Here is a 25,599-nt window from a genome sequence, read left to right on the forward strand (position 1 = left end):
AGATTGAATCAAAGGGGAAATGCCTGAGCAAACCCCATGGATGTTGGACTGTTGTCAGAGGTGTTGGTATGAATCAATATGAATGCATGCCTATAAATATGTGTGTGTATATATATATATATACAGATTGATAAAGTAGTAAGTGTGGCTGGTGTATACATGGCTCAGTATACTCTATTTCCTTGCTCTGTCCACCCTGCAAGCAAATGACATCCCAGTAACCACGAGCAACCTAGTACCCAGATTTTGGTTTCTAAATACCACTCTCCAAGAAAAGGGACCAGGGCCTTGGAGAAGTGGTTTATTCCAGTGCTGGGTCAATGAAAATACAAGATGAGCCTAAAGCATTTTATGGTTTCAGAAAGTAAGGAAAAGAGATGGCCTTAAAAGAATTAAATTAAAAAGGTGGGCATGTTGAAAGGACGTAGGAGCCCACCTGAAAAATCTCAGTGGCCAAAACTGGAACAATTTGAACAACCATAAAATAAAAAGCAATAGTTATTAGATTATAGCCCAAAGAATAGCGTAAATATCCATGAGCCCATACTGATAAGGAATAAATAACTGAACAAACAGGAAAAGGAGCAACTCTTCCTTACAGAATTCCAAATAATAAGTGTGAAAGGTAAGGGAAATAGCAGATCTTCTATCATTAGAACATCACAGTAGTATTTGCTGTAGACAAGATCAATTGAAGAATGCTAAAATTACTGGGAGCAACAAGATATTTAGCTCAAAATCTACCCTCCTCCCCTCAAATATTTGTTAATTATAAAGAGAAAAGGTAGTAACTTCACCATGGAGAAGTTGGACAGATATCACCTTAACTAAGTGATGAAGGTCAATGTTATCAGTAATAAGAAATGGGTACAGTGTTATCAGTAATAAGAAATGGTATGATGCAGTAAGAGTGGCTCATTACCTCTGGGGCCATTAACCCCCAAATCCATGAGCAAATCTAATTATGAGAAAATAAAAGATTGACCCAAACTGAGGGACCCTCTACAAACACCTCAACTCTTCGACAGTGTCAAGGTCGTGAAAGACAAGGAAAGACTGAGCTGTCACAGGTTGGAGGAGGTCAGAGGGACATGATAAGTCAATGCAACGTGGGATCCTGGACCAGAATCAGGGCATCATGTGCGACAACCAGTGAAATCCGAGTGAAGTCCATAGGTTAGCTGATAGTATTGCACGACTGTTAATTTGGTAGTTTGGATGATTGTGCCGTAGTTATGTAAGCTGTTAACATCAGGGGAAGCTGTCTGATGGATACACGGGAATGCTCTGTTCTATCTTTGCAACTCTTCTGTAAGTCTAAAATTTAAAAAGAAGGCACTTTTTTTTTTTTTAAGCGAAATGACACACAAAGGGGAAAAATCATGTGTTCTTTGGTGGAAGGTTGGCAATGACTGGTTTAGATGAAGGAACGTCAGGAGCAGAAAGGGACTTCATGCATTTATAAAACACACTTCCATTTAGAGCTGGGTTAGCTGAGAGGGAAAGGGACTTGGCCAAGGACACAATGCTCGTAGCCATACGGGCAAGACTAGCGCCCAGGTTCCTGGCTACTTTTTTCCATCCTACCCCCTGCCTCTCTGCTCCAGGGGACAGTTTTCCTGTGAGTGTTCTGACAATACTGTTTCTGCTTTGCATGTGTTTTAAAGTAGGTTTCATCGTCCTAGTTAGATACCTTGCTGAGTCAGCACCCACGTTCCCTGTCGAGTGTGTTTTAATCACTTCTACCCTCCAGATGACGGCTTACGTATTTGTCTTATTCTTTTCGGCAGAAACTGGAGACAAGCAAAAGGCCTCTGTCTGGAACTTCCACTACCTCCAAGAGCACCTCCCCTACGCTCACACCCTCCCCCTCACCCAAAGGGCACACGGCCGAGTCCTCGGTGTCGTCCTCTTCGTCCCATCGGCAGTCCAAGAGCAGTGGGGGCTCCAGCAGTGGCACCATCACAGATGAGGGTGAGTCCCCCAAGGTCCTGAAATACCCCCCTTTCCTCTTTGCGGCTGTGACTGGCAGGTGCTCTTAATTGCGATAGTGGAATGTGCTGATTGGCCAGGCACAGGTCCTGTGTCTGCCTTTGTTGCTGGGATCAGGGTCTCTACCCTATGGACCCGGAGAGAAGTGGCTCCTCAAAGGAAAATCACAGTGCCGTTTCTAGAAGGAGGAGGGCTTGGATGGTGGGCAAGCAGAAGCAACAGCTGTCCCCTGTAACCAGGAGAACTTTAGAACCTGGGCGCGTGAACTGCAAGTCCCTCCTGTGGGGATGATGCAGAAAGGACAAGGGAGTGGAGGCCCAGCTGCGAGGCCCCAGATGAATAGGAAGAGATAAAAGACAAAGGGAGATGAAGAATCCTGTCCTTTAAACTGCCGTCTGGTGGTCTCGGGATGGGGGGGTGGGTTGAGGGTGCGGGTAGGTGGCGGGAGAGGGAGCGGAGCTTTGGTAAGACACAGGGCCCAGGCAGGTGCAAATCAAGTAGTGTGTCAGAGAGGGGAGAGAAATCTCAGGTGTGTGAGGGCCTCATGCTCATGCGAGGGCACCCGGCTGCAGGGAGGAAGGGGCTGAGTGTAAGCTGAGACCAACTGCACCGGCTGTGGTCTGGGCTGAGCGTAAGCTGAGACCAACTGCACCGGCTGTGGTCTGGACTGAGTTGATAAATGCATGCTGCCATTGGCATCCTCTGTATTTGGGGGCTGCTTTTATTTTTTTGTGATATCTAATGCCATCATTTATAATAGCTTCAGAGAGTCACTAGCAACCCCATCCTATGGGGATGTGAAAATACATCCCTAACTGTGTTTTCTTTGTGGGTTTTAGTTCCCCACTCATGAATTCTCCTACCGTGGAAGCTTTTAGGAATCTAAACTCCTAGAGGTTCAGTTAGGTAATCATACCCCACCTTTCTCCAAAACAGAGTTGAGACCGTGGGTATCTGTACGCACTGTCCATGCCCACTCTTTTCCCTCTCCCTCATCATTTAAAAAGGTTTGCAAAGCCTGAGTTGGGATAGAAACAAAAGAGGAGCTGATAGCAATTTCTTTTTAGATTAATTTCTCTGGTGTAGAAAGCCTAGCTTTCCCTTCCAGAGTTCCTGTGTCCTGAGGCAGCATGAGATTGTCACAGGACAGAGCTGCAATCCATCCCCCAAACAGCCACTTTTTATGACATTCGTGTGGGAAATGTGTGGCCCCAGTCACGGACTGCATGCAAGCCTTTGCCTGCCCCAACTTTCCACCTGCGGCCCTCTTGAGACCCCTCCCTCACAGGGGTGAAGCCTGTGTACTGGGTGACCTAACCTGTGCTGGCTGTTAGGATACCTCACAGCCTGGCTGGGGCTTCGGGTACAGGCAACATAATAGCGGTACGGGATTGTGACACAGATGGGGGCAAATCTGAGTTAGCAGCAGAGGAAGGGGTGCCATGGCAGGCTTCACCGAAGAGCAGGCCTTCAGGCCAGAGAGCTGAGGAGAGGCGGGGTGGTGGCGGACCAGAGTCAGTTGTCGAATTTATAGGAAATGTACAAGCCAGTGATTAAACAGAGCTATTAAAAGTCAAATTACAACAAAACAACAATACCTGTGTGTGTATATAACATAATACCTACATATGTTATAAAAATATATGTATATATTATATAAAAATATAATATGTAAAATATATAAATATATGTAAAAACATAAAGTATATATAAAGTGTATATTAAATATAAATATGTAAATCTGTATAAAAACAAATCTATATAAGTGTGTGTGTGTGTGTGTGTGTGTGTGTGTGTGTATATAAAAGAAGCCAAAGAAAAGAAAAAGTCAAATTATGTGAATTTATGTAATTATACTAATTATATTTAATTAAAGGTATGTGGTATTTTAAAACAAAATATATTATTAACTTTTTAGTACAGAACCTCTGTGCTCTTTATGCAGTAGAAATACTATATAATGTTATGCTACTATGCACATCCCTTCCCAGTTCCACTTTCAGGAACGTTGGTTGTAGTTGGTAGCTTGAAATCGGCCAGGAGGGGGCGTTGACTCCATGACGTCAGCAAATGCCACCAGTCAGGGTTTGGTTTGTTGTCTCCTAGAGCATCTAGATGTCATCTAGACGATGTTGGACAAAGTGTTCATTTTTCAGGAGAAAGTTAAAAGTGTGACTAGCACAAATAATTGAGAAAATAGTCTCTCGGGATTTTCAAATCATCATCTCACTCAGCCCAGTTGCTCACGTGAAGTTCCTATATGCGTCCTCATTGTTCTGTTTCATCTTACCTGTTCCCTTAGACGAAACTATCCAGCAGCAGCCATGTTGGAACTGTAGTCCTTGGCTATGGATTAAGAGGAGGGCGAAAATCAGTGAAAGCATTCAGTGAGGTGCCTGAGATGCCATGCAAGCATTGGCGAAATGGAATTTGTGAGAAACAATATTGTGTAGTGTATTATTATATGTAAATTGAGTGCTACCTGTCCCTTACACGTGTCCCTCAGTAAAATCTGCAGTAAACTGACATAGCTACCTACGTACGCACACACATTTTCCCTCAGAGAGCCGGTTGTTAACCACTTAGCAGCACACCACTGGGGGGAAAGGCTGCGTGTGGAGGGAAAAGCAGGAGCAAAGCTTTGGCATCATGCAACAATCAGTGGGTTCTGTGCGGACTGGGACTCGCTTCATCTCATACATCCGAGCTCAGTAGCACTCTTCTGTGAAGGCTTTTCCAGTCCTTCAGGCTGGTCAGCTGTCTTCCCTGTCTCCCGGTTCCCTTGTTGATACCCCTTATCATAGCACCAGTCACCAGTGAGAGATGTGGCAGAAGGGATGGGGTGCGTAGCACAGGCCTGGGAGCTGGACGACTTGGTGTGAAAGCCACGGATCAGCAGTATGATCTCATCGAGGATGTGGTAGCCAACCTTTTTATACCTCACTTCCTCATCTGTAAATGAGGATGATGATAGGATGGAGCTCATGGGGTTGTTGTAAAGAGCAGATGTGTTATCCATGTGCGGGGTGCCTGATGGCGTATCAGCCTCATCACTTCATCTTCCCAGCCATACTGAGCTCCTTCACAGCACAGACCATTCCATCCTTGCACTCCCAGCATGTAGTAGGCATGTTGGTAGCCACTGTTGAATGAATGAGTTAAAAAAAGGAACTCAGGTCTCCTAACCTCCCCTCCACTCTTCTGTGAATTGCACCTATGGCCCCAGGACCTTTGCACGTGCTGTTCCTTCTGCCTGAATACTGCCTGCTGATCTTTCCCTTGGTATTACCCAGTTCATTCCTTCATTTACTGCTCAAATGGTACCTTATAAAGGAGCCCTTCATTAACCACCTCCTGTTCCCTGTCATCTCCTCCTACCCTGCTTCCTTCGTCCTCACTGCCTTTGGCCTGGCAGCCTGCTTATCTGTTTTGGTCTTTGTTGGGTCCCTAGTGCCTAGTCTGGTAAATCCCTGTTGAATGTGTCAGTGAATGTTGTTTCAAGCCACCCCCACCTCCCACCGTTGCTAGTCTTGTCTCCTTTCTTCACCCTCCCTGCTCTGAAATCTTGCTATCCAGTATCTTCTGTTTTCCCCTGCTCTGTGCCCCTCTGGCTCTGCTCTTCCACTCAGATGTAGCCGTCCTTTCTTCGGGAAGCCCACAGCCTCCTCACACTTAGCCAAACTCCAGTTCTGGTCGGAAGCCACCTGCTTGTTCTCTTAAAGTTTTTTCTCCGCCTTGCTGACAACTTGCTGGCATTAGGGTTTGCCACAGGTGCGGTGACCAGCAGTCAAGAAATCATAATTAAAAGCTGTTCTTGGACAAAAAGTGGAGTTTTAGTCCCAGCAGCTAGAACTCTGAGAACTTGGGGATTGCGGCCATTGGAGGGTCACCTGGCCACGAACCTCCCCACCTTCTGTGTCCACCACCCACTTTGGGGTCTGGGGAGATGCCAAGGGTGCACCCCGAGGGGAAGTGTGGCTGACAGGTGGCTCAGACCCGCCCCCAGCTGCATCCCCACGAGCGGAGCTTAGATCTGCTTCCTGTGTTGGGGTTTCTGGTGACATTTCATTTGAGATAAGCTTGCTGCTACTTTATGAGTTTGAAGACCACTGTTCTGATGCATTTTGCCAAATTCTAAAATATCTTTTCACATCTTTCCCTCTCGAAGATGAACTGACTGGAATCCTTAAGAAATTATCACTTGAGAAATATCAGCCCATTTTTGAGGAGCAAGAGGTAAGGATGTTATTTTTGAATGTCCATTTGAATCTTACTGTAAAAAAACAAAGTATCTTAAATATATGAGTTTTCATCCTACGAGCGTAGATTGATCTTTCTCACTGAGACAGCTAAGGAGATGGAGTTTGTGTTCAGCACATTTAGTTCAGTTCATCACAGTGAAATCCTGGGGGCCTTACGGCTTGTTTTGTTGTGATAGAATTATGTGATTTTGCGCACTGCTCTCGTGAGTAAAGTTTGCGTTTGTCCTTCGCACACTTTTGTTGAAGGAGATCGACTGGCAGGTTTTTAGGTTTAAAGCTGGTCAAAAACAAATCCTATTGACTCTGTGCTAAGTATCTGGATATAGGATGTCTGTGTTAATCCGAGAGAGTTCCTTTTGCTTAAAAGCACTCACAGTCACATTTTTTTTTTTTTAAATGACCGTTCTGCTGTTTGGCAGTTTCTCAAAATGTTAAACATAGAATCACCATGTGACCCAGCAGTCCCCCTCCTGGGTGTGTGCCTAAGAGAACTGAAAACATATGTCCACACAAAAACTTGCACACGAATGTTCATAGCAGCATTATTCATAATAGCCAAAAAGTGGGAAACAGCCCAAATGTCCATCGATCGATGAATGACCAGATGCGTTATCACTGTACCATGGAATATAATTCGGCCATAAAAAGGAGGAAAGTGCTGACGCACGCTATGACACGGATGAGCCTGGGACAGACATTATGCTGAGGGGAAGAAGCCAGACACAAAAGGCCACATATGGTGTGATTCCATTTATATGAAATGTCCAGAATAGGCAAATCTGTAGAGACAGAAAGTAATTAGTGGTTGCCAGGGTGTGGGGGGAGGAGAGAATGGGGGACGGACTGCTTATATGGGTGTGGGTTTCTTTTTGGAGTGATGCAAATGTTCTAAAATAGAGTGTGATGGTTGCACAACTCTGACTATACTAAAAATCACTGACTCGTCTGCTTTCTTTAATTAAAAAGAATTTTTTGTTTGCGTATAGTTGCACACAGTGTTACGTTAATTTCAGGTGTACAGCTTGGTGATTTGCCAAGCTTATCCTTTCACTGTGTTCACCACAAGCGTGGCTGCCCCCCATCCCGCTGCATCGCTGTCGCAGTACCACTGATGTATTCCTTATGAGCTGTACACTTTAAATGGGTGGACTGTATTGTAAGTGAATTACATCTCAATACGTGTTGGAAAAAACTTACCATTTCGGCCACATAAAGCTCCTCTGCAGGCCCACTGGCCACCAGGGTGTAATCGCCAGTTTGGAATATTTCTGGTGCCCGGTCGAGTACATGGCAGCTCTCATCATGGCAGTAGCAGTCCTGAGAATCACTCACCGTCCCTGCAAGCTTGAGATGCTGCTGAGCAGTTTGCATTTTGTCTTAAGCAGCAGACAGAGTGCAGTGGCTTTCTTCCTCCCTTGCTTTCCTGCTGGAGCCAGCGGGTCCTTCCTGCCTCTTTGGCGTTTTAAACCGCAGCAGCGATGTTTCTTATTGCCAAGAAACCTTTCCCATGCACTGCTGGCGGCCTGCTCTTGTGTGCTGTGTTCTGCGCCCTCTTGGAGTATGCAGGGAACACATCTCAAGGTGTACTTCTGTTTCTTGAGGTGTCTCTGTGTCACAAGGCAACGTTTGTCCTGAGTTCTTAGCTGCATCCCTGTTTTGGAGCTTACGTGTCTGAGGGCACAGCTGTTATGCACCATTCTCTGGTTCTTGCAGCTGTCCCTTATAGGGAACTGAGGTGTGTTCCAGATGAAATTTGACACTTTCAGAGTTTTGGAGGGCAGGGAGACCATGCAGAGTTGCTGTGGTCTTCACTCACCCACCTGAAAATCTCCATAGCCCTGGGGTTGAGGAGGGTGCTGAGGCCTGGGGCAGGACTGTGGGGAGGGCAGAGCCACTGGCTGGAGGATTTCTGTGTGTGTTGGGTAGGGTGAGGTTAGCTGAGGCAGTGCCCTTGTCAGGAGCCAGCTCAGCTGTCCCCCCTGTGCTTAGCTTCTCTCTGGACAATATATAAGCCAGGTAGCAATGTGTGAGGGTTGTTATCTATCCATATAGAGATCCCGTGTTCCCTTGAAGGCCTTCATGGGACTCAGGTTTTAACACCATTGATTGCCCCTGCCCTCACCTCCACACCCATCCCCACAGCTACAGAGTACTTGTTAGTCCCTTAAGAAACTCCTTAAAGTACCTGGCATGCAGATAGTACTTTTCCCTCATTGCCGGGGCTCATAAAACTTTCTCCCTATTATTATATGCTTTTAGTGCTTGTTGAGAATTTGGAAGAAGAATGAAGTTAATACATTTTCTCATCCTGCCATACTGAAACTGAAGACAGACTAATAATTTTCATCTCTCTACCTGTATTAGGATGTCTTTGGCTACATATATTGAAAAATCCCCAGATAATAGTATCTTAAACAAAATAGAAGGTAATTTTTCCCACAGAAAGTGTTCAGGTGAGTCATCAAAGCTCCTTCTAGTTCTCTGCTCCACCATCACTAGGGTGTATGGCCCTCATCCTCAAAGTCCAGTATGGCTGCTAGAGCTCCAGCCATTACATCCACATTCCAGGCAGCAGGATGGAAGGAGATAGCAAAAAGACACGTGCTCTCCTTTTTTAAAGAGACTTCCTCAAAGTACCATAAACCTTATATTTCATTAGCCAAAAGTTTGTCAGTTGACATGCTCATATGCAAGGGAAACTCAGAAATATAGTGCTTTAGCTTCATGGAAATGTGCCTAGCTGACAACTAGGATTCTATTACTAAAAAAAAGTAGGGCATGAATATTGAAAGGACACAGATGTTTCTGCCTCATAGTGCTAACCCTTCAGAAGTACTCACGTGAGGAGAATTTAGTCTCTGGTTCCCTCCACCTAAAATGAGCTGTGAGGATTTGGCAGCCCCCCAGGGTTGACAGAGGTCAGAGATTGAGAAGGTCAGTGCATGTGCGGATGCAGTAGCATATTGATTGGTGTGGTCATTCTGTCAGCCAGCAAACACAACTCAGGTCTCTGCCCCCTACCAGGCCCTCTACCAGAGCCTGACCCTAGCAAAGGCAGAAACACCCAGAGCATTCTGGGAGCCCAGGGAAGGGGGTCTATAGAATGAGGGCCAGAGGAGACCTCAGCTGAGCATAAACTGAGCTTTGAGGGAGGGGAGCAGGGCTAGAAGGGCATCTGGGAGGAGGGAGCAGACGTGCGCAGAGAGCCATCAGCGCTTTGGCCTGTTCAGGGCCTGACTGCGGCTGGCGCATCTGGAGCAGGGAGCACAGCCTGACCGAGCAGGGCCTGGCCAGCATGGACATGATCTTGCGAACCACAGTCCAGAGGCAGACGAGGGCCAGCAAGATCTCTAGCCTCTGGTGTGGGTGGTGGACCAGGGCTGGTGGGGGAGTTAGGGGCAGACTCACAGGAAAGGAGACTCCAGTTAGAAGGGGGTGACGGGGGGGGGGGGGCACCCTGGGCAAGAGAGCAGAGAGGTGCTGGGGAGCTGGCTTTGGGGGACAGCCTGAGGGTCGGGCTGTGGGAGAAGGGAGTGTCTGGCCCAGCCAGGGGGCGGGCAGTGTCTCAAAACCATGTCATCTGCTCTTTCAGGCCCTCAGCCCCTGTGAGCTGTAAAATCCCAGAGAGATGCAGGGGGCCACCTCACAGAGCTTGGGGCTGGGGAGGGAGCAGACCCTTCCCCACCGACTCACGCCTGCTTCAAGGTTGTTTTAATCCAGGAAAGTAAAATGACTATTAAAATAGAAAAGGAAAGATGGGGGGCATTTTTCAGAAAAAAATTCCTCTATCTCCACATACGCCAAATGTTTTGAAGAAAATTTTTAAAAATCTTCAGTATCTCTGAGGGAATAGAAAACAAAGCCTACTTTTAAAGTGAAGAACTAAGGATTTTCAGTAAGTCATGAAAGTTTAATTTTAAATGACAGCAATATTATATCACATAAAACTGTAATATTTTCATAATTTAGCTTGCAAAGCTTTGTGTAAGCCCGCTGGGTAGACCCTACAACCACCTGTAAGTTAGGTGGAGGGAGGATTCATACATTTCAGGTGGGAAACTGAGGTAAGCTTCCTGCCCAGGTGCCCCAGGCAGCAAATGGGGATTGAGGCCCTGTCTGTCTCCCAGATGACTGCCATTTTGGGGTCTCATTTGCAAGGGCCCATACAGGGGACAGAACCCCTTAATTCTTAGGGAACATCAAGTCACATTAGCAAGGAGGCCGCCGCCCCCAGCAGTGACTACAGCTGCAGCATCGAAGGGTGACGTGGCCCCCGCAGAGAAGAGCAGGGACTCTGGAGCCCACTGCCTGGGTTCCAGTCTTGGTTTTTTCCCTGACCGGTCATGTGACCTTGGGGACTGAGTCTCTCCGTGCCTGTTTCCCTGTCCCCCAAGAGGGGATAGTAGTAATCTCACTTTATGTCGTAAGCGTTAAACAACTCAGTCTGTGTCGAATACTCAGAAAGTGCTTCGCACGTGGTGTTAGCTTCTGTGTCCTCCCCGCTGTCACCTGACAGCGAGGCTCCGGGACAGACCTGGGGTGTGTAGGGCTGGCCTCCACCCGCTGTGCGTGCTGCCTCTGAGCCACGTCTGCCCTTCGCAGGACGGACGCCGCAGCATACCAGCCGTGTAACAGGACGCCCCGTTGGTTCCTCTCCTGGAGCTGAGGCCCAAGCTGGGATGACGGGAGTGTTAGGGTTTCAGCTGTAGCAGCTCAGGGTTGTGCGGCTTTGAGCTGCCCTTGTTCTGAGCCCTTCTCCCCTTTATCGCTTTTGCTCGTTGCCTTGCGCACTCTGTCTTTCCAGAGTCTGCATCTCCCTGGTCCTCTGGGGGGAACCATGCTGAGTCCTGCCATACATGCCCATTTTCCGTGCGGTTTCCGATCTTGTTGGGATGCAGCAGCACTGGGATCAACCTTCTAAGAGCAGCCTTGGATTTGCAGCAGGCCGGCCACCCAGATTACGGTCTCAGAGACTCCCCTTCCTTGTTCAGTGGTCGGGGTCCTTCCACAGTGCAACTGTCCTGGGATTTCCAGGCCTAGAGCTGAGGAGAGTTAGTCCTTAATACTTGCAATTAAACTTTCATCGTAGAGTCAGGAATTGGAAGTAGTAAATCATAATTACTTCACTGCTAATAAGCACTAATAGCTCATAATCAGGCTACTTCTGGTGTGGTTGGGGAAAAAAAAAAGGTGTGGCACCAAAAGCAGATGGTAGCGAATCCCCCTTCTCTCTTTCCAGGTGGACATGGAAGCGTTCCTCACGCTCACTGACGGTGACTTGAAGGAGCTGGGTATTAAGACAGATGGATCCAGGCAGCAGATTTTGGCAGCGATTTCTGAACTGAATGCAGGCAAGGTATTGTTCTCAATCTTTTTTTCCTGTTTCGAACAGCAGAGAGCTTCACTAGGATCCTGAGCCCTCCGTGTTCCTGAGGACATCTGTGGTCTGATTCCATCTCCTCTGGCACATCTGGCAGAGGACGGCCCCGTGTGCACACTTCTCACCACCGAGTGCTCCCTACCTCCCTGTTCCTTTTCCAGATTTCTCTTCCCATAGAATCAGCGAAAATGCTCCCTGTGGTAATTTCAACCCATGGGGCTGGGTATTGCCTTCCAGCTTACAGTGGAAGCAGAGCCCTCGTAAGAGGGGCCCTGGAGTCAGGCCCACCTGGGGGTGAGCCCACTCCTCCCTGTACTCACTGTGTCCCCTAGAAGTCATCACCTCCCTGAGCCGTGCTTTCCTCATCCACTGGGGGCAGTGGGTCGTTGCCAGGACCAAAATGCTTAGCGGCGCACCTGGCACACACAGACCCATCAGTCACTGTTGTTATTGTTGGCATCCTACATTTTTGTCTAATGTTAAATTTCTGTTTCATCAGCTTTAAACTAAAGATTAACAGTGCACCCCCATCAAAGGCACACATGCAGAAAACAATAAAAAAAAAGTACATGAGAAGCAAATCACCACTCACTTTGCAAACCTTAGTACCACAGTAGCTGTTGGTCTATTCAGGCTCCTTTGCCTCCTGGATTTTTCCCTAACGTGGGATGGACGTTTCTGTCTCACTCCAAGAGTATACAGGACTTGCTTACCTATTGCTGTTTCACGATCTGCCTGACAGCCCCCCTCCTGTTAGACAATCATGCCGTGTCTGGGGTTTTGCCATTACAAATAGCACCATAATGGATGTCTCTGCCTTGTTCTTTTTTCTTCTGTTGTTTTGTTCCTCGGGCTGTGTTCCATGATATGAGGTTATGTCAGAGAGCGTGACCGGTCTTACGGTTCTTTCTGTGTATTTGCCAGGTACGCACAGAAATATTGAAGAGACTTAGAGTGCCAACAGCAAATAAATATTCATGTAGCACTTTATCATTCACAAGACACTTCCCATTCACTTCCCCAGTTAATCCGAGGAGGCCGGAGCCTCACAACTTCCCTTGTCCAGCTGCCCAGGTGGAGAGCTGGGCAGGCAAGTGAGGCAGGACCTCACCCGGGTCTTCATCGTGTGTTCCCACAGCAGCATGCTGTGTGCAGGTGGCTTCTCCCAGCCCCACTGGGGTTGGGGGGGTGGGGGTTGGGTCTCTTGCTGTCATCATTATTATTATTTTACCTGTTTATAGGGTGCAAGGTGGTCCTTCTGAGTGATTTAGTTGGCAGTGCTTCTAGCGTCTGTGTTTTATCTTGAGTTTTTACTGTCTGTTCTTTTTCTTCTGTAAGTGACCCGTTGCTGAACACTGCTCACCTGTTCTGTGGGCCTCGGCTACCTCACTTTACAGACGGGGAAGCTGAGGCTCAGAGATGGATAGTGAGCCCTGACTCCCAGACCAGCACTGTTTTGGCTCTGCTTTGAGATGTGAGGGGCAGGGGAGGGGGGGTGAGGCGGGCATGGGGGTTGTTGGAAGTTGCTGGAAGTGGACCAGTCTTGGCTGGTAGTAAGGGCTTACCCAGGGAAGTGAAGCCCCTGGGGCATCGATCAACCAGAGCAAGCACTGAAGTCTTTAGAGCGTTGATTTGGTCATGAAAAATAGCCCTTGGATTCTCTGCCGTGTCCCAAGCACTATGTGGGCGCTGAGCTCTGAGGCTACTCTGTACCCAGCACTGCTCTCAGCATGTCACATCCAGTGATTCCTTTAACTTCACAAAAGCCACTGAGGCCAGGTCCTCCAGTCTATAGGTGGAGGAACTGAGGCACAGGGAGGGTGAGGAGCTTGACTGAGGTCATGCTGTTGGTAAGTGGCAGAGCCAGATTTGGAATGCTGACCACTATGCTGCCCTGCCTCAGTGTGAGCCACAAGTGCATGTAAAGCAGAGCTCCTTACCTCAAGTGGCGGCTAGAAAGGCAAGGTCCTGGAAGACATCTCCAAGGAAGTGGCAGGAGAGCTGGGATCTGAGGAAAGATGAGAACCTTCGTATAGAGGGGTAGAAGAGTGCAGACCAGGCAGAGGGAAGCTCATGTGCAAAGGCCCTGTGGTAAGAGGAGCTACAGTGCATTTCAAGAACTCAGGAAGTGCTAGGCCTGGGAGCAAGGGGTGTGGTGGGAGGGGAGGCCAGAGGGGACAGATGAGGCCCCCAGGTGGTTGAGGGGACCCAGTCAAGTAAGGGCAAGGGCTCTTGGGAGAGGGTAGGTGAGCGATGGTAGGGGGATTTGGCTCAAGGTTTTCAGGACCCTTCCTGCTCGGGCCTCCAGAGGCCGGATGTGTGAGCCAAGGAGAGGATAGAGGTGGGGGAAGCCAAGCCAGTTGAAGAAGGACAGGAAAGGTTCTAGATGTAGGGCCAGTGAGGACCATGGAGGATGTGGGAGGACAGGCCAGGAGCTGAGTGCCACTAAAAGCCTGGCCCAGAGCGTGGTGGATGGTAGCTGCTAATGCTTCCTGACCTCCCCTCTGCCCTCAGTGACCATGGCCCTTGTGGCCCAGGATCACAGAAAGAAGGCAGACTGGACTGGCTTGCAAATCTTAGGAAACTTAACTGTCATGATCAGAGTGGATGGTGTGACATCTCAAGCCCACTCCAAAGGAAAACATTTTTCTTAATGTTTGCACAAACCGGGACCTTTTTTCATTTTCTCTCAAATTCATTGCCCCCGTACTCTATTCCTGTAACAGTCTGTATGCTGTGCCAAACAAGGCCCAGTCTAGAGAAGCAGAAGCGTCGACAGCTGTTGGTGGTTCTTAGTTCAGGCTGCATCACAAAGGACCATCTACCAGGTGGCTCGTGGACAAGAGGAATTTTTTCTCACAGCATGGAAGCTGCGAGTCCCAGATCAGGCCTCCGGCATGGTTGAGATCTGTGAGGGTCCTCCTCCAAGGTGCAGACTGCCACCTTCTCATTGTGTCCTTACTCGGTGGAGAGCAGGGAAGCCAGGTCTTTCCTGTCTTCTAATAGGGGCACTGCTGCCATCATGGGAGTTCTACCCTCGTCACCTCACCCAAGCCCTGTCACCTCCCAAAGGCCCCACCATCTCACACCATCCCACGGGGGGTGGGGTTTCAACATATGCATTTGGGTGGTGGGGACACAGTCCTTCTGTAACAGTGGTCTTCCTTGGGGGCACCAGCTGACCACCTCCCAACCAGGAGACCTGGGTGCTTCCAACCTGCCAGACCGAGGGGACTGCTCCGTCCCACCCATGTCCCTCCCACGTCCCTCCCACAGGCAGCATCCACCCTCAAAGCCAGGCAGTTCCACATGGAAATAGGGGCAGAGGGAAGGTCCAGTGGAAGTGAGGACCATGCCTCACAGCGTGTCCTAGAGCAAAAGCATGATTGGGAGAAGCTAAATATTACAAAAACAGGTTAATAGTCTGCTGCACTACTCTGGAGTTGCCATTGCAGCTATGTGCTGCTTAGAGCAAAGAAGTTCTCAGGCCAAACGTGGCTTCTAGGAGCCCTTTGGATGGCCTTTGGATGCCCTGGGCCTCAGTTCTTCTGGGCTGGACCCCTCTCACCCTGACTTCAGGGTGTTCTGCCTCCTCCTTGATTGCTACAGGGCACCCACTCCCCTGTCAGCATTCATACTTTTTCTTCTGCAACCCAACCTCAGCCAGGAGAGTACCCATTGGTGGCTCAAATGCTCTGGATACATTCAAGAACCCCGACCAGGACCCATGAGAGGGGGGAGGCCCAGCTTCCCTTGTCCACCAGTGTCTTCATGACTGTGGTCCACAGCACGCTGGGGGTTGTGGACCCAATTTAGTGGTTCACCAGCAGCATTTTAAAAAACAGAATAGTTGGGGCACCTGGGTGGCTCAGTCGGTTAAGCGTCTGCCTTCGGCTCAGGTCATGATCCCAGGATCCTGGGATCGAGCCCCACGTCAGGCTCCCTGCTCTGCGGGGGGCCTGCTTCTCCTTCTCCCCCACTTGTGCTCTCTAGCTCTCTCTCTCTCTCTCAAATAGATAAATAAAAATCTTTAAAAAAGAAAAAAACAGAATAGCATAGGAAATGTCAACATTCTTTGCAAGTAGGAGGGTAAATTTGTTTCGGCTATATAAATTTACATGTAACAAGGTTGTGATCTAAAATGTATTTCTTGCACAATCAAAAATAGTTTGAACATTTTAGCCTAAAAGGTTTTATGTTTGTTTTGTTTTGTTGATGAATAATAATCAGAAACCTGGCTCTGCCATAAAAATACCAGCAAAGCAGTATAGATCCTCAGCCTTACAAGCCATGGGCCTTCTGGCCGAGCCTCCCCCTTCCAGTATTCAAATTGTGATGTGTACTTGAGTTCGCTTACTAGTTGATTAGTTTCAAACAGTTTATATGTTGGAGAAGGTCAACCAGAAATTTCACCTGAATTTCACCTTCAGTTGGTTCCTAAGTCATTGCTTCTGTAATATTGCCATTTTTGTGGGTGATTATCAAAGCAGTGCACATTCATTTTACTAAATTTGCACAGTGTCAAAAAGGTGAAAAGAGTTTTTAAGGGAATCATGATCCAGCCACCCAGAGGCCAGTGCTGTTCACATTTGGGAAGATCACTGCGGTGTTTTGTGCCAAATGTTTTTCTCTGCTGAGATAAATTTGGATCTATAATTTTACATCCTACTTTCTTCATTTAACATTAAATATATGCAGTTACCCATGTCATTAAAAACTCTTTTTAATATAATACATTTGCATGGATGTGCTAAAATTACCTTATTTTAAATCCCTACTTGTTGGATATGTGGATATCCAAACTTTCTATTAATAGCACTGCAGTGGGCAACTTTGTGTATAAGGCTTTCTAATTATCTCCTCAGAACAGATGTCTAAAAGTGGAATCGTGGAGTCAAAGAGTCTAAATCAAGGTATATGGCACTTCTTCCTGAATTACTTTCCAGAAAATGCCAGTGAACATCCCCACCACCTGTGGGCGTGTGGCTCCAGTATCAGCAAATCCCCTCCAGGACCGAGTACTCTGTTTGCTTTTAGATTTTTATGAATTTGGGAGGCCAAAAAGTGTGCCTCATTCTAATTTGTATTTCTTTAACTACTGGATAGACTGAATACTTTTTTCTACGTTTCATGGCCGTTCGCTTTTTCCCTTTTAAGAATCCTCAGGCAGGTCCTTCGGAACTCAGGGGCTCCTAAGGGGCAGTTATGGTCATCCTCTTCGGTCGGCTGCGGACATGGGGAGCCGTTGTGGTTTTCATCGTCTGCAGCTCTTTCCTAAGTAGGAGGCGGAATGCTGGAACCCTGGCTCGCCCCGACCTTGTCTCTGAGGCGGTTCAGGCTAAGGTAGCATTTAATAGCGACATGGCCATCATCCCTCCTGGTTAGTTTTTCAGCCCTCTGCACTTTGCACAGTGTCACCCCATTCGTTATATCGGGTCGAGCCTCCTCACAGTCCCAGCGTGTCCTCCTATCCACCCAGCAGCAAACAGGGTCCTGCCCGGGACGCCACCGCCAGGGAGTGGTAGAGTTAGGGACTCACCGTCTTCTGACCCCACATCCCTGCCTTGCCTTCTGCCCTGCAGCCTTTAGGTTTGTGTTGCTGGGCTCCGGGGGAGGGCATTTTTCTAGCTTATTTAACTTACTTGGAGGGATTGGCATACCGGGCAGTCCTACTGTCCGCTCAGGTGTCTAGGGGGCCTTGATGGCGGTAGAGGTCCCTGCTCAGGGCTCATGCAGGGGCCCCCTGGGGTCTGGAGAGTCCACAAAATGAAAGAAGAGAAAATTTGAAGTCTGAGCTCACTCAGTGGACTTTTTTTCTCTTTTTACTCTTAGCAGAGAACAGTCTGCCAGAGATTATTCATTTTTAATCTGCTTTACATGTTGACCACATTTGTTGGTTTTAAAAAATAGGTGTTTAGTCCGCACTGCTGTCCTCTGAGGACAGGACCTGTCAGCCTCCTGCTGCCCACACAGGGTCTGATGTCACCAGAAACCATTTGAGTACTACTATTATCCCCATTTTATAAATAAGGAAACTAAGGCCCAGAGAGATTAAGTGTCTTGCTCAGGGTCACTCAGCTAGTAAATGGCAAGAATGGGATTTGAACGCAGGCTGTTTGCTTCCAGTCTCTGCTCTTAAGCTCTGTGTATCACTGCCTCTCGGCCAGGCATTCACTGAAGATTTTCTCTGGGCTGAAAGAAACATCCACATCCTCCCTCTTTTCCCATCTCAAAACATGTGTGTTAAGGGGTAGGGATGTGAGGGGAGTGCTGCAGGGATAGAGTGAGATGTGAATCACTGCCAAGAGCAATCTAACATCTTTTGGGCAAGGGGGAGTTAGACAGTTCAGCCTCTCCCTGTGGAGCAGAAAGAATTCAGCTCCCACTCAATTCCCTGGAAATCTGAGAGCTCGAAAGACACACACAGTGAGTTGGGAGAAAACCTCCCTTGCAGGCCATGTGCCCTGGGCCAAGTCAGTCCTGCTCCCTGGGCTCTGTGTCTTGTCCTTGTCTGGGGGATTGGATCCCTGCATCGCCCTTTCCACCCTTGACATGCTATGATTGTGGGTGCTAGGGGACATTCTGAGTCAGCGTGTTTTTATTAAACTCAGTACTCTTTTAATTAGATAATTTGTTTTCTCCAAGACACCCATGGGTTTCTCAAGTATGAGTTGAGCATTATCAACACTATGTCAATTGAAGTAATAGTTAAAAGATTTAACAAGACTTTGTGTCTGTTTTCAATTTCCTCCACAGGGACGCGAGAGACAAATTTTACAGGAAACCATTCACAACTTCCACTCTTCCTTTGAGAGCAGCGCCAGCAACACCAGGGCCCCTGGAAACAATCCCTGTACATGATCCTCCCTCCTGTGGTCACCAGCGTGAGCTTTCTGAATCCCAGTGCTGCCCTCACATAGCCACTGCTCCAGCCAGCATCAGCTCTTCCCCATTCCCTCAAACACGCCTCACTTGGTCACACCGCTGTGCCTTTGTCACGTTCCCTCTGCCCCGAACGCCCATCTCCCCTTCTCTTCCCTACTGTCCTAGTTGGTGATGCTGTTGCCGTAAGGACCTCAAACGCAGTAGACTCATCCTCACGTGAAGTCCCGTATGGCTGCTTCTGCTTGGTAGGTGGCTTCCCACTGTGATTTGGGGACCCAGTTCCTTTCACCTTGGTGGCCCTGTCATCCCCAGGGGCCTCAGCATCTTTGCCTCTGGCTGGCAGAAAGGGGAAAGGAACGGTGGAGAAGGCACAGCCATTCTTAACCACCTTCCTCTTGACGGCTCCTGCTCTAGCCACTCCTGCTCACGTTCCATTGGCCACCAGTAGTCACATGGCCCCACCTGGCTGCAAAGGAGGCTGGGAAGTGTAGTCTTTGTTCAGGCGGTGGCTGCCCAGCAGCAAGTCTACACTTAGCCAGTGCAGCACATGTTTTAGAGGAAGCTTAGCTTTCCCTGACACATCTTCCTGTAAAACTTCTAACTTGTTCTTTGTGATCCAAGTCACCGATCCAGTGAAGCCTTTCTTGACTCCCTTACACAGAACTAACTTTTCAGCTCCCAGGGTCCCTTACTGCTTGTTTATAACTCTGTTCTAACACTTCGCTGCACCGACTGCATACACCATACAACAGGTGTTTAGGATGTGTATGTTGAACGCCTTTCTTTATTGCAATGGCAGCCTTTTCTGTAAGGAAAAAAAAAAGTAGGCCTGCTGTGTGATTTTGGATCCCTTCTCCTTTCTGGCCGTCAGTGTCCTCACCTGTAAGATTGGGCAGTCAGGCAGGATGATGCTCTCATAGTCTACACTGCTCGCCCCATGTCACTGTAGGCCTTCCTGCACTTCAAGGGAGAGCCGAAGACCCTAATATATTACATTGTGGAAGGACTTTGGTGCTCAGATGTTCTAGACAAAGAAGCCAAGTGTTTGGAATTTCTTGTACACCCTGCTAATGCTATGTTCCTCAGAAGGGAATCGGTTCTTACCGTTTTCTGCCATGTCCTATTATATTAGCAGAGCTCCGACTTCTAAAATCCAGTAGCTTTTGGAAGTGTTTTCAAGTAAGTAATTTGGCCAACGCTTGCTGCATTTCTGTAATGTGCTGGGTGCCGGGGATACAGAGACAAGCTAGAGCCAGTCCCACCCTTGGGGACCTTGCTAGGTAGGAGAAGACATGAATGGTCGGTCCCAACCTCGAGAAGCAGCATGGCAGAGTGGTTTGTGCTCTGGACTCTGGCTCACAGTTCACCTCTAGCCCCAGGGCTGGCCAGCTGTGTGGCCTGGGACAGGTCACTTGGCCTGTTGCTCAGAGCTGAGAGCCACTATGCAGAAAGCTTTTGGTCTGCACACAGTACCCAGTAGACAGTAGCCTTCACAGAGTTCTCGTCTTTGCCATGAGCTCCACCAGGCCGTGTGCTGATCTCCTTGGGAGGCGTGGCCTCTCGTGTCCCTCCCCAGCCACGAAAGCCTGCTCCCGCTCCGCTGGCTTCTCGGGGTGGCCGTGACCACATTGCCACCTCATGCTTCTCCTCCGCCTGTTGAGCCAGCCCCGCCATCCTCTCATCCTCCCACCAGCAGCAGCCGACGTGCAGCATGACTGGGGAGAGGTTTCACTTTGGCCATCACCGACAGGCATCTTTATAAATATCCCTCAAAGTCAGGCCTTTAAGGACACGTGGTCATTGAGCACCTACTGCGGGCAGCAGCTTGACCTGTGTCATCCATCCTCCCCGTCACCCTGGAGAACCTGCACATCTGGGAGACAGACATGGAGTGAAGCTGCGTGCCAGTTACCCAGGCTAGGGTGGGGGGGGTGGCTGGGCAGAGCTGGCCTCGAACTGGATCGGGTGGGCTTCCAGGCCCATGCCTTTTCCACTGATACAGGTAGACTCCTGGAGCTGGAAGCGCCCGGTATTCTCACTGTCGGAATGGACTGGTGTCTTCAGGGGTTGGTTCTCAATAGGCCGAGGGTTGTTTGCCCCTGAAATACATTGGCCCCTGAGTTACATGCTTTGAGGTTTTGTGTGTGCTTCTTGCTGCTGTCCTGTTTTTTTCATAAGCCCTCTATTTGTGCAGCGTCCTTTCAGGTACGTTTGATTGAACTTCCGCCACACACAAGAGCTGTGCTGGAGGGGGCACCTTTCCGCAGTGCAAGCTCCCGTGATCTCATCTGCTGACCCCACACAGAGCAGGGCTGATTCCCATTTTGCAGATGGGAAAGCTGAAGCTCAGGAGAGATGCCTCTCTTGTCTTTTCCAATGGACTCAAGTGGTTCTAAGGCTTTTTCTCCCAGGCAGTTTGTGTGCTGCTGGATGAGAGATTCCTGGCACCCTTTCTGGACCATGATCTCCCCCTTCCTGGTGACACCCCCCGCCCTGCACATGTATCCCCTGCCTGCCTGTAAGGGGCTGTTCTCCTCCACAGTAAGTGTTTCCCTTGCTCAGTGACCTGGACCAGCATTCCCCAAAGTGTGTGCCTTGGAATACCACTTCCATGGGATGTTAATGGGTTTTTCATAAAGAAAAATCAAGGGAGTGTATATGTGAAAGTGGGGTGAGGCTTTGTGATCAAGTAGGTTTGGCAGGCACTGGGTTAAAGCCCAGTTAATATGGTTGTCTTGCTGCAGGACCTCTCAGGACCTTCAGCGTGCCCGCGTGTGTTGGGCCTCCTGGAGGGGGCCATGTAGCAGGTAGCATTTCCCATATGTTTGCCCCTAGAGTGCTTCTTCACGGTGCTCTTGCAAGACAGGTTCCTGGGACACTGTCAGGGAAACCTGCGTTGACTGGGACAGTGGCAGCCATGAGGACTCACAGCCACTGGGAGTAGGGTGAGGGGGCACTCAAGGGGCTTCAGCTGGCTCAGGGGTCCTTGGTTCTCCTCTGTCCCCCAGCATCTCTTGGCAGAGGTGCCCTGCTTGGCAATAGGATATCAGGGTAGGGGAGTCCCCTGACTTTTGGGTGATTGGGACCTGGCTCAGAGGACTCTCCATCTTTTGCAGGGGGTCTCCTGCAGGGGAGAGGCACTGTTTCCCAGCCTTAGTGCCGGATTGCCCCCACACACACCGTGTGTGCTTCATGTTTGTCCCACGCCCCCACGGGCCAGGGGTGCTCCCACCTTCCTTCGGCACCACACCATCACATGTAAGCCAGCTAGTTTTGCAAGGAGAGTGCTTACTCTTTCATCCTTGCATTCACCAGACAGACATGCACTGAGCATCCAGCCTGTGCATGCCCCTGCTTGTGTTTTGGATCCAGAGATGAAAATACACCCATCTCTGCCCTCAAGGAGCCCACAATGTCTTAAAGAGACAAGCATGTAAATAAAGCATTGTGGTGCTGTGTGAGGAGGCTTGTAATGAAGGTATGTGCTGGGTCCCTGGCTCCGAGCATGTCATCTGTCACAGCTAAGGTTTGGCCCCGTAGGAGAGGGCTGGCAGATAAGGAAGCCAATGGGCCCCCAGACAGGGACAGCATATAACATTTGTGGACTACATATGGCTGGGGTTAAGTTAGATACCTGTTTTTCTGATTTGGGTTGGGTTTTTTTGTTGTTTTGTTTTTTTTATTTGGGTTCTTTTCTTTAAAATGCATAGAAGCAGTCTGTCTCCCTGGAAAGAGCACTGAATCTAGAGTCAACCCTAGCACTGGGTTTTGGCTCAGCCACTTACTGGGTAACAGCAGGCTTATTTCTTCTTGAATCTCAGCTTTCCCTTTTGGTTAGAAGGGGCTAGTGCTTCCCAAGGTGCTGAAGATCAGATGTAAGTGAGAAAGCCCTTTCCGCACCGTGTGGAGCTGAGCAGACTTGAGAAATCATCCCCTATTGGTCGCACATTTGAAATCAATCTCAACATTCTTTCCTATCTCCCCATCCTCCCCCCCCCCCACTTGCCCAGACATAGCCATAGCTGGGATGGGGAGCAGGGAGTAAGGCCAGAAGAAGGGGCCTCCTGCCAGAGGGAGCAGCAGCTTCCATGGCTCTGCTGGCATCAGAGCCTAAGGACGCAAGGATTGATAGAGGATCCCCACACTCCAGCAATCCTGACTCTGGGTGTTTGTGTCTTTGGGATTCCCAGCAAGGTGGACAGAAAGAAGCAGGAAGGCTTTCCAGACAAACTGCAGGAGCTGATCCAGCAGACAAAGAGGAGGCAGGAAACCCTTCCAGTTTTCTCTTACCTTGGAGCTGCCCAAGGACATAGCCATGCGGGCCAGGATCGGACTAGGCAGCTGTAGGCACCTACGCTGACCCATGCCACCAAGAACGCCTCCCAAAGCTCGGGACCCTTCTTGGGAAGATTTTGCAGCACAGCCTGAAGGGGTTGTGAAGCATCATCCGTGCCCATCTGCCCTTGTCTATTTCAAGCAAGATAATCATGTCTTTTTAACTAATAGATCCTGTTCAACATGTAAGGACACCTGATGTTTTTCCCTGATAAAGTCAATACCAAATTCTGTAGGACAGGCTGGAGAATGAATCTCCTCCCCAGGAGGTGGGAGGTGAATCACCTCCTCTGGGTGGGTTCCCCTTAAATATTTCTGGAGGGCTTGCCAGATTCCCCACTGGCCTCCGGGGGCCCCTGTTCCTCTGTAACATGCTATCTAAGAGGGGATTAGACCCTGCCTGAAATTTCAGCCCCCCATCTAAGAAGCCAGTCTCTATAGACAATGATTCACCAAAGCTTGGGATGAAGAGGAATCAAACAGAATCACTGGTAGTGGAATAGAGCAGAAAGCCCAGTTCATCGGTCTCCAGGTCCTTCTATGGCAGAGACCACCCACGACTCCCTCCTCAGGGCCCTGCCCAGTGACGTGAGCCAACCCCACCACGTTCCCAGTTCCTGTGGGAGCCAGCTCCCTAGGGCTAAGGGACAAAGGGCATGGCTGTCTCTTCAGGGAGATCCTGTCTCCACCCTCCAGGTGGCTCGGGTGGAGTTCAGCCTTAAGTCCTCAGCAACACCACTGTATGCTTTGATAAGAGACCAGGTTGCCATTTTGTTTCAGCCCTCCAGAGTGGGTTCCCATGTTCTTCACCCATCAAACATTACTTTTATTATTATTTTAGTGTTATTTCCATGCAGGGACTTGATTCTTTAAAGGACTTTTGTTTGCCAAATGTATATTAAATACCATTGATTTTGCTCATCGAAGGCATAAACGCTACTTAGATTTCTCCATGATAACCATTACAGAGCAGGTGCCCGCAGCGTGCTGGCGCGGCAATAAGCTGCCTTGCTTCCTCACGTGTGCCCCCTCAGGCAGCTTTCTAATTCCCGTCCTGCCAGTTCAGTGACTGTGGCACACAGATTTTGTTTTTTTTCATCCTAAGTGTCCTCTTTAATCCCCATCACCTATTCCATCCAGTCCCTCACCCCCCATCGCCCCTCCAGTAACCACCAGTTCTCTATAGTTAAAAGAGTCTGTTTCCTGGTCTCTTTCTCTTTTTCTTTGTTCCTTTGTTTTGTGGCACACAGATATTAACCTCACCCAGGTCCCCCAGTTAACAGGGACAGTGGGTTTGAATGCAGGTCTCACCTCTCTTTGGAGGAGCCACATTTTCTCCAGGATGTCTTTCTGCCTTCCAACATAGAAACATTAAATTGGTATAAGCCCAGCCAACAACAAAAATAAAACCTGTTAGTCTGTATGGCTTGTTCACAAATTTTTTTTTTTTTTTTTTTGGCAGGCTAGTTGGGGGGATGTGTGTGCTCATGAAACACTATAAATAGCTGGGAGATTCTCTTTGTTCTAAGAATTCTTACAAGTCGGGACTGCCTCATCTCCACCTGTTCTGCTATCAGTGCCTCATGGGGGCGCGCTTGGCGCTACAGATCATACATACAGGAAGCGGAAGGTGGCGTGGGTTCCAGTCCTGAAGCAGCTGGAAGGAGGCCAAGGTCTGTGGGGCCCCAGAATGTGGAGCAAAGATGCTGGGGAGACCATGGGAGTAGAGCCAGCTTTCCGTGAGGAAGAACATTCCAGGAAGCAGAGCTACCCGGGATGGGGAGCATTCCCCAGAAGGGCCCCCAGAGGCTGGGCGAGCCCGTAGCAGGGCAGCTGCAGAGGGGGATTCACACTTTGAATGAGGATCTTACCCAGCAGTTGGTTCCCCAATGACCCAAAGGTGGAGATGACGTGAGAAAAACAAGAAGGCAATGAGTTTACCTGGCAATCTATGCATTTTGTAGGATCGGCCTTGAAGCAAGTCCCTTCTACTCAGTGAGAGGGGTTGGTGGTGACGGTAGTTTTAGTTTTACCGAATTTTACTTTAGTAAGGGGGGGTGGTGGTGACGGTAGTTTTAGTTTTACTGAACTTTACTGAATTTCTCAGACTAAAAGTCTGAGAAAAACTGTTAGGTCACTTTTGAGGTCCCTTCCTGCCCTGTGATTCTATGAAAATTTATAAAAAGAGGGCGGAGTGGCTCATCAATAAGTTAAATATAGAATTACCATGTAACACAGCAATTCCACTCCTAAGTATATACCCCAAAGAACTGAAAGGTATTCAAAAACAAAACAGAGCTTGTATGCAAATATTCAGAACACCTTTCACAGTAGCCAAAAGGTGGAAACACCCAGACGGCCCTCGGCAGATAAAGGGATAAACAAAGCGTGCTATAGCTGCTCAATGGAATATTATTCGGCCATAAAAAGGAACGGAATGCTGCCAAGTGCCGCCGCATAGACAAGCCTTGAGAACACTATGCTGAGTGAGAGGAGCCAGGCAAGAGATTCCATATTATGTGATTCCATTCATGTGAAACGTCCAGAATAGGCAAATAGGTAGAGCCAGAGTTTGGGGGGCTGAGGAAATGGGGAGTGACTACTGGGGAGGGGGTTTCTTTTTGGGGTGATGAAAAAGTTCTAGAACTAAATAATGATATGGTTGTAAATCATGGATGTACTTAATGCCATGAAATTGTGCACTTTAAAATGGTTAAAGCAGTAAGTTTTAGGGGATACACATTT

At 48.7% G+C, this 25,599-nt stretch overlaps 1 protein-coding gene across 1 annotated transcript in view; it reads left to right on the forward strand.

Annotated features, from left to right (window-relative positions):
• Window positions 1-22,737, forward strand: part of ANKS6 (ankyrin repeat and sterile alpha motif domain containing 6) — a 46,671-nt gene extending 23,934 nt beyond the window's left edge. The window contains 9 exon segments of the mRNA XM_027616205.1: window positions 1,791-1,974; window positions 6,161-6,228; window positions 11,494-11,610; window positions 18,391-18,487; window positions 18,685-18,764; window positions 20,714-20,724; window positions 20,931-21,060; window positions 21,264-21,326; window positions 22,710-22,737. Of these exon segments, the coding sequence (XP_027472006.1) occupies window positions 1,791-1,974; window positions 6,161-6,228; window positions 11,494-11,610; window positions 18,391-18,487; window positions 18,685-18,764; window positions 20,714-20,724; window positions 20,931-21,060; window positions 21,264-21,323 (747 nt within the window). The 3' untranslated portion in view covers window positions 21,324-21,326; window positions 22,710-22,737.
• The last annotated feature ends 2,862 nt before the right edge of the window (window positions 22,738-25,599 follow it).

Source organism: Zalophus californianus, chromosome 13, assembly GCF_009762305.2.
Source record: "Zalophus californianus isolate mZalCal1 chromosome 13, mZalCal1.pri.v2, whole genome shotgun sequence".
Taxonomy (NCBI): domain Eukaryota; kingdom Metazoa; phylum Chordata; class Mammalia; order Carnivora; family Otariidae; genus Zalophus; species Zalophus californianus.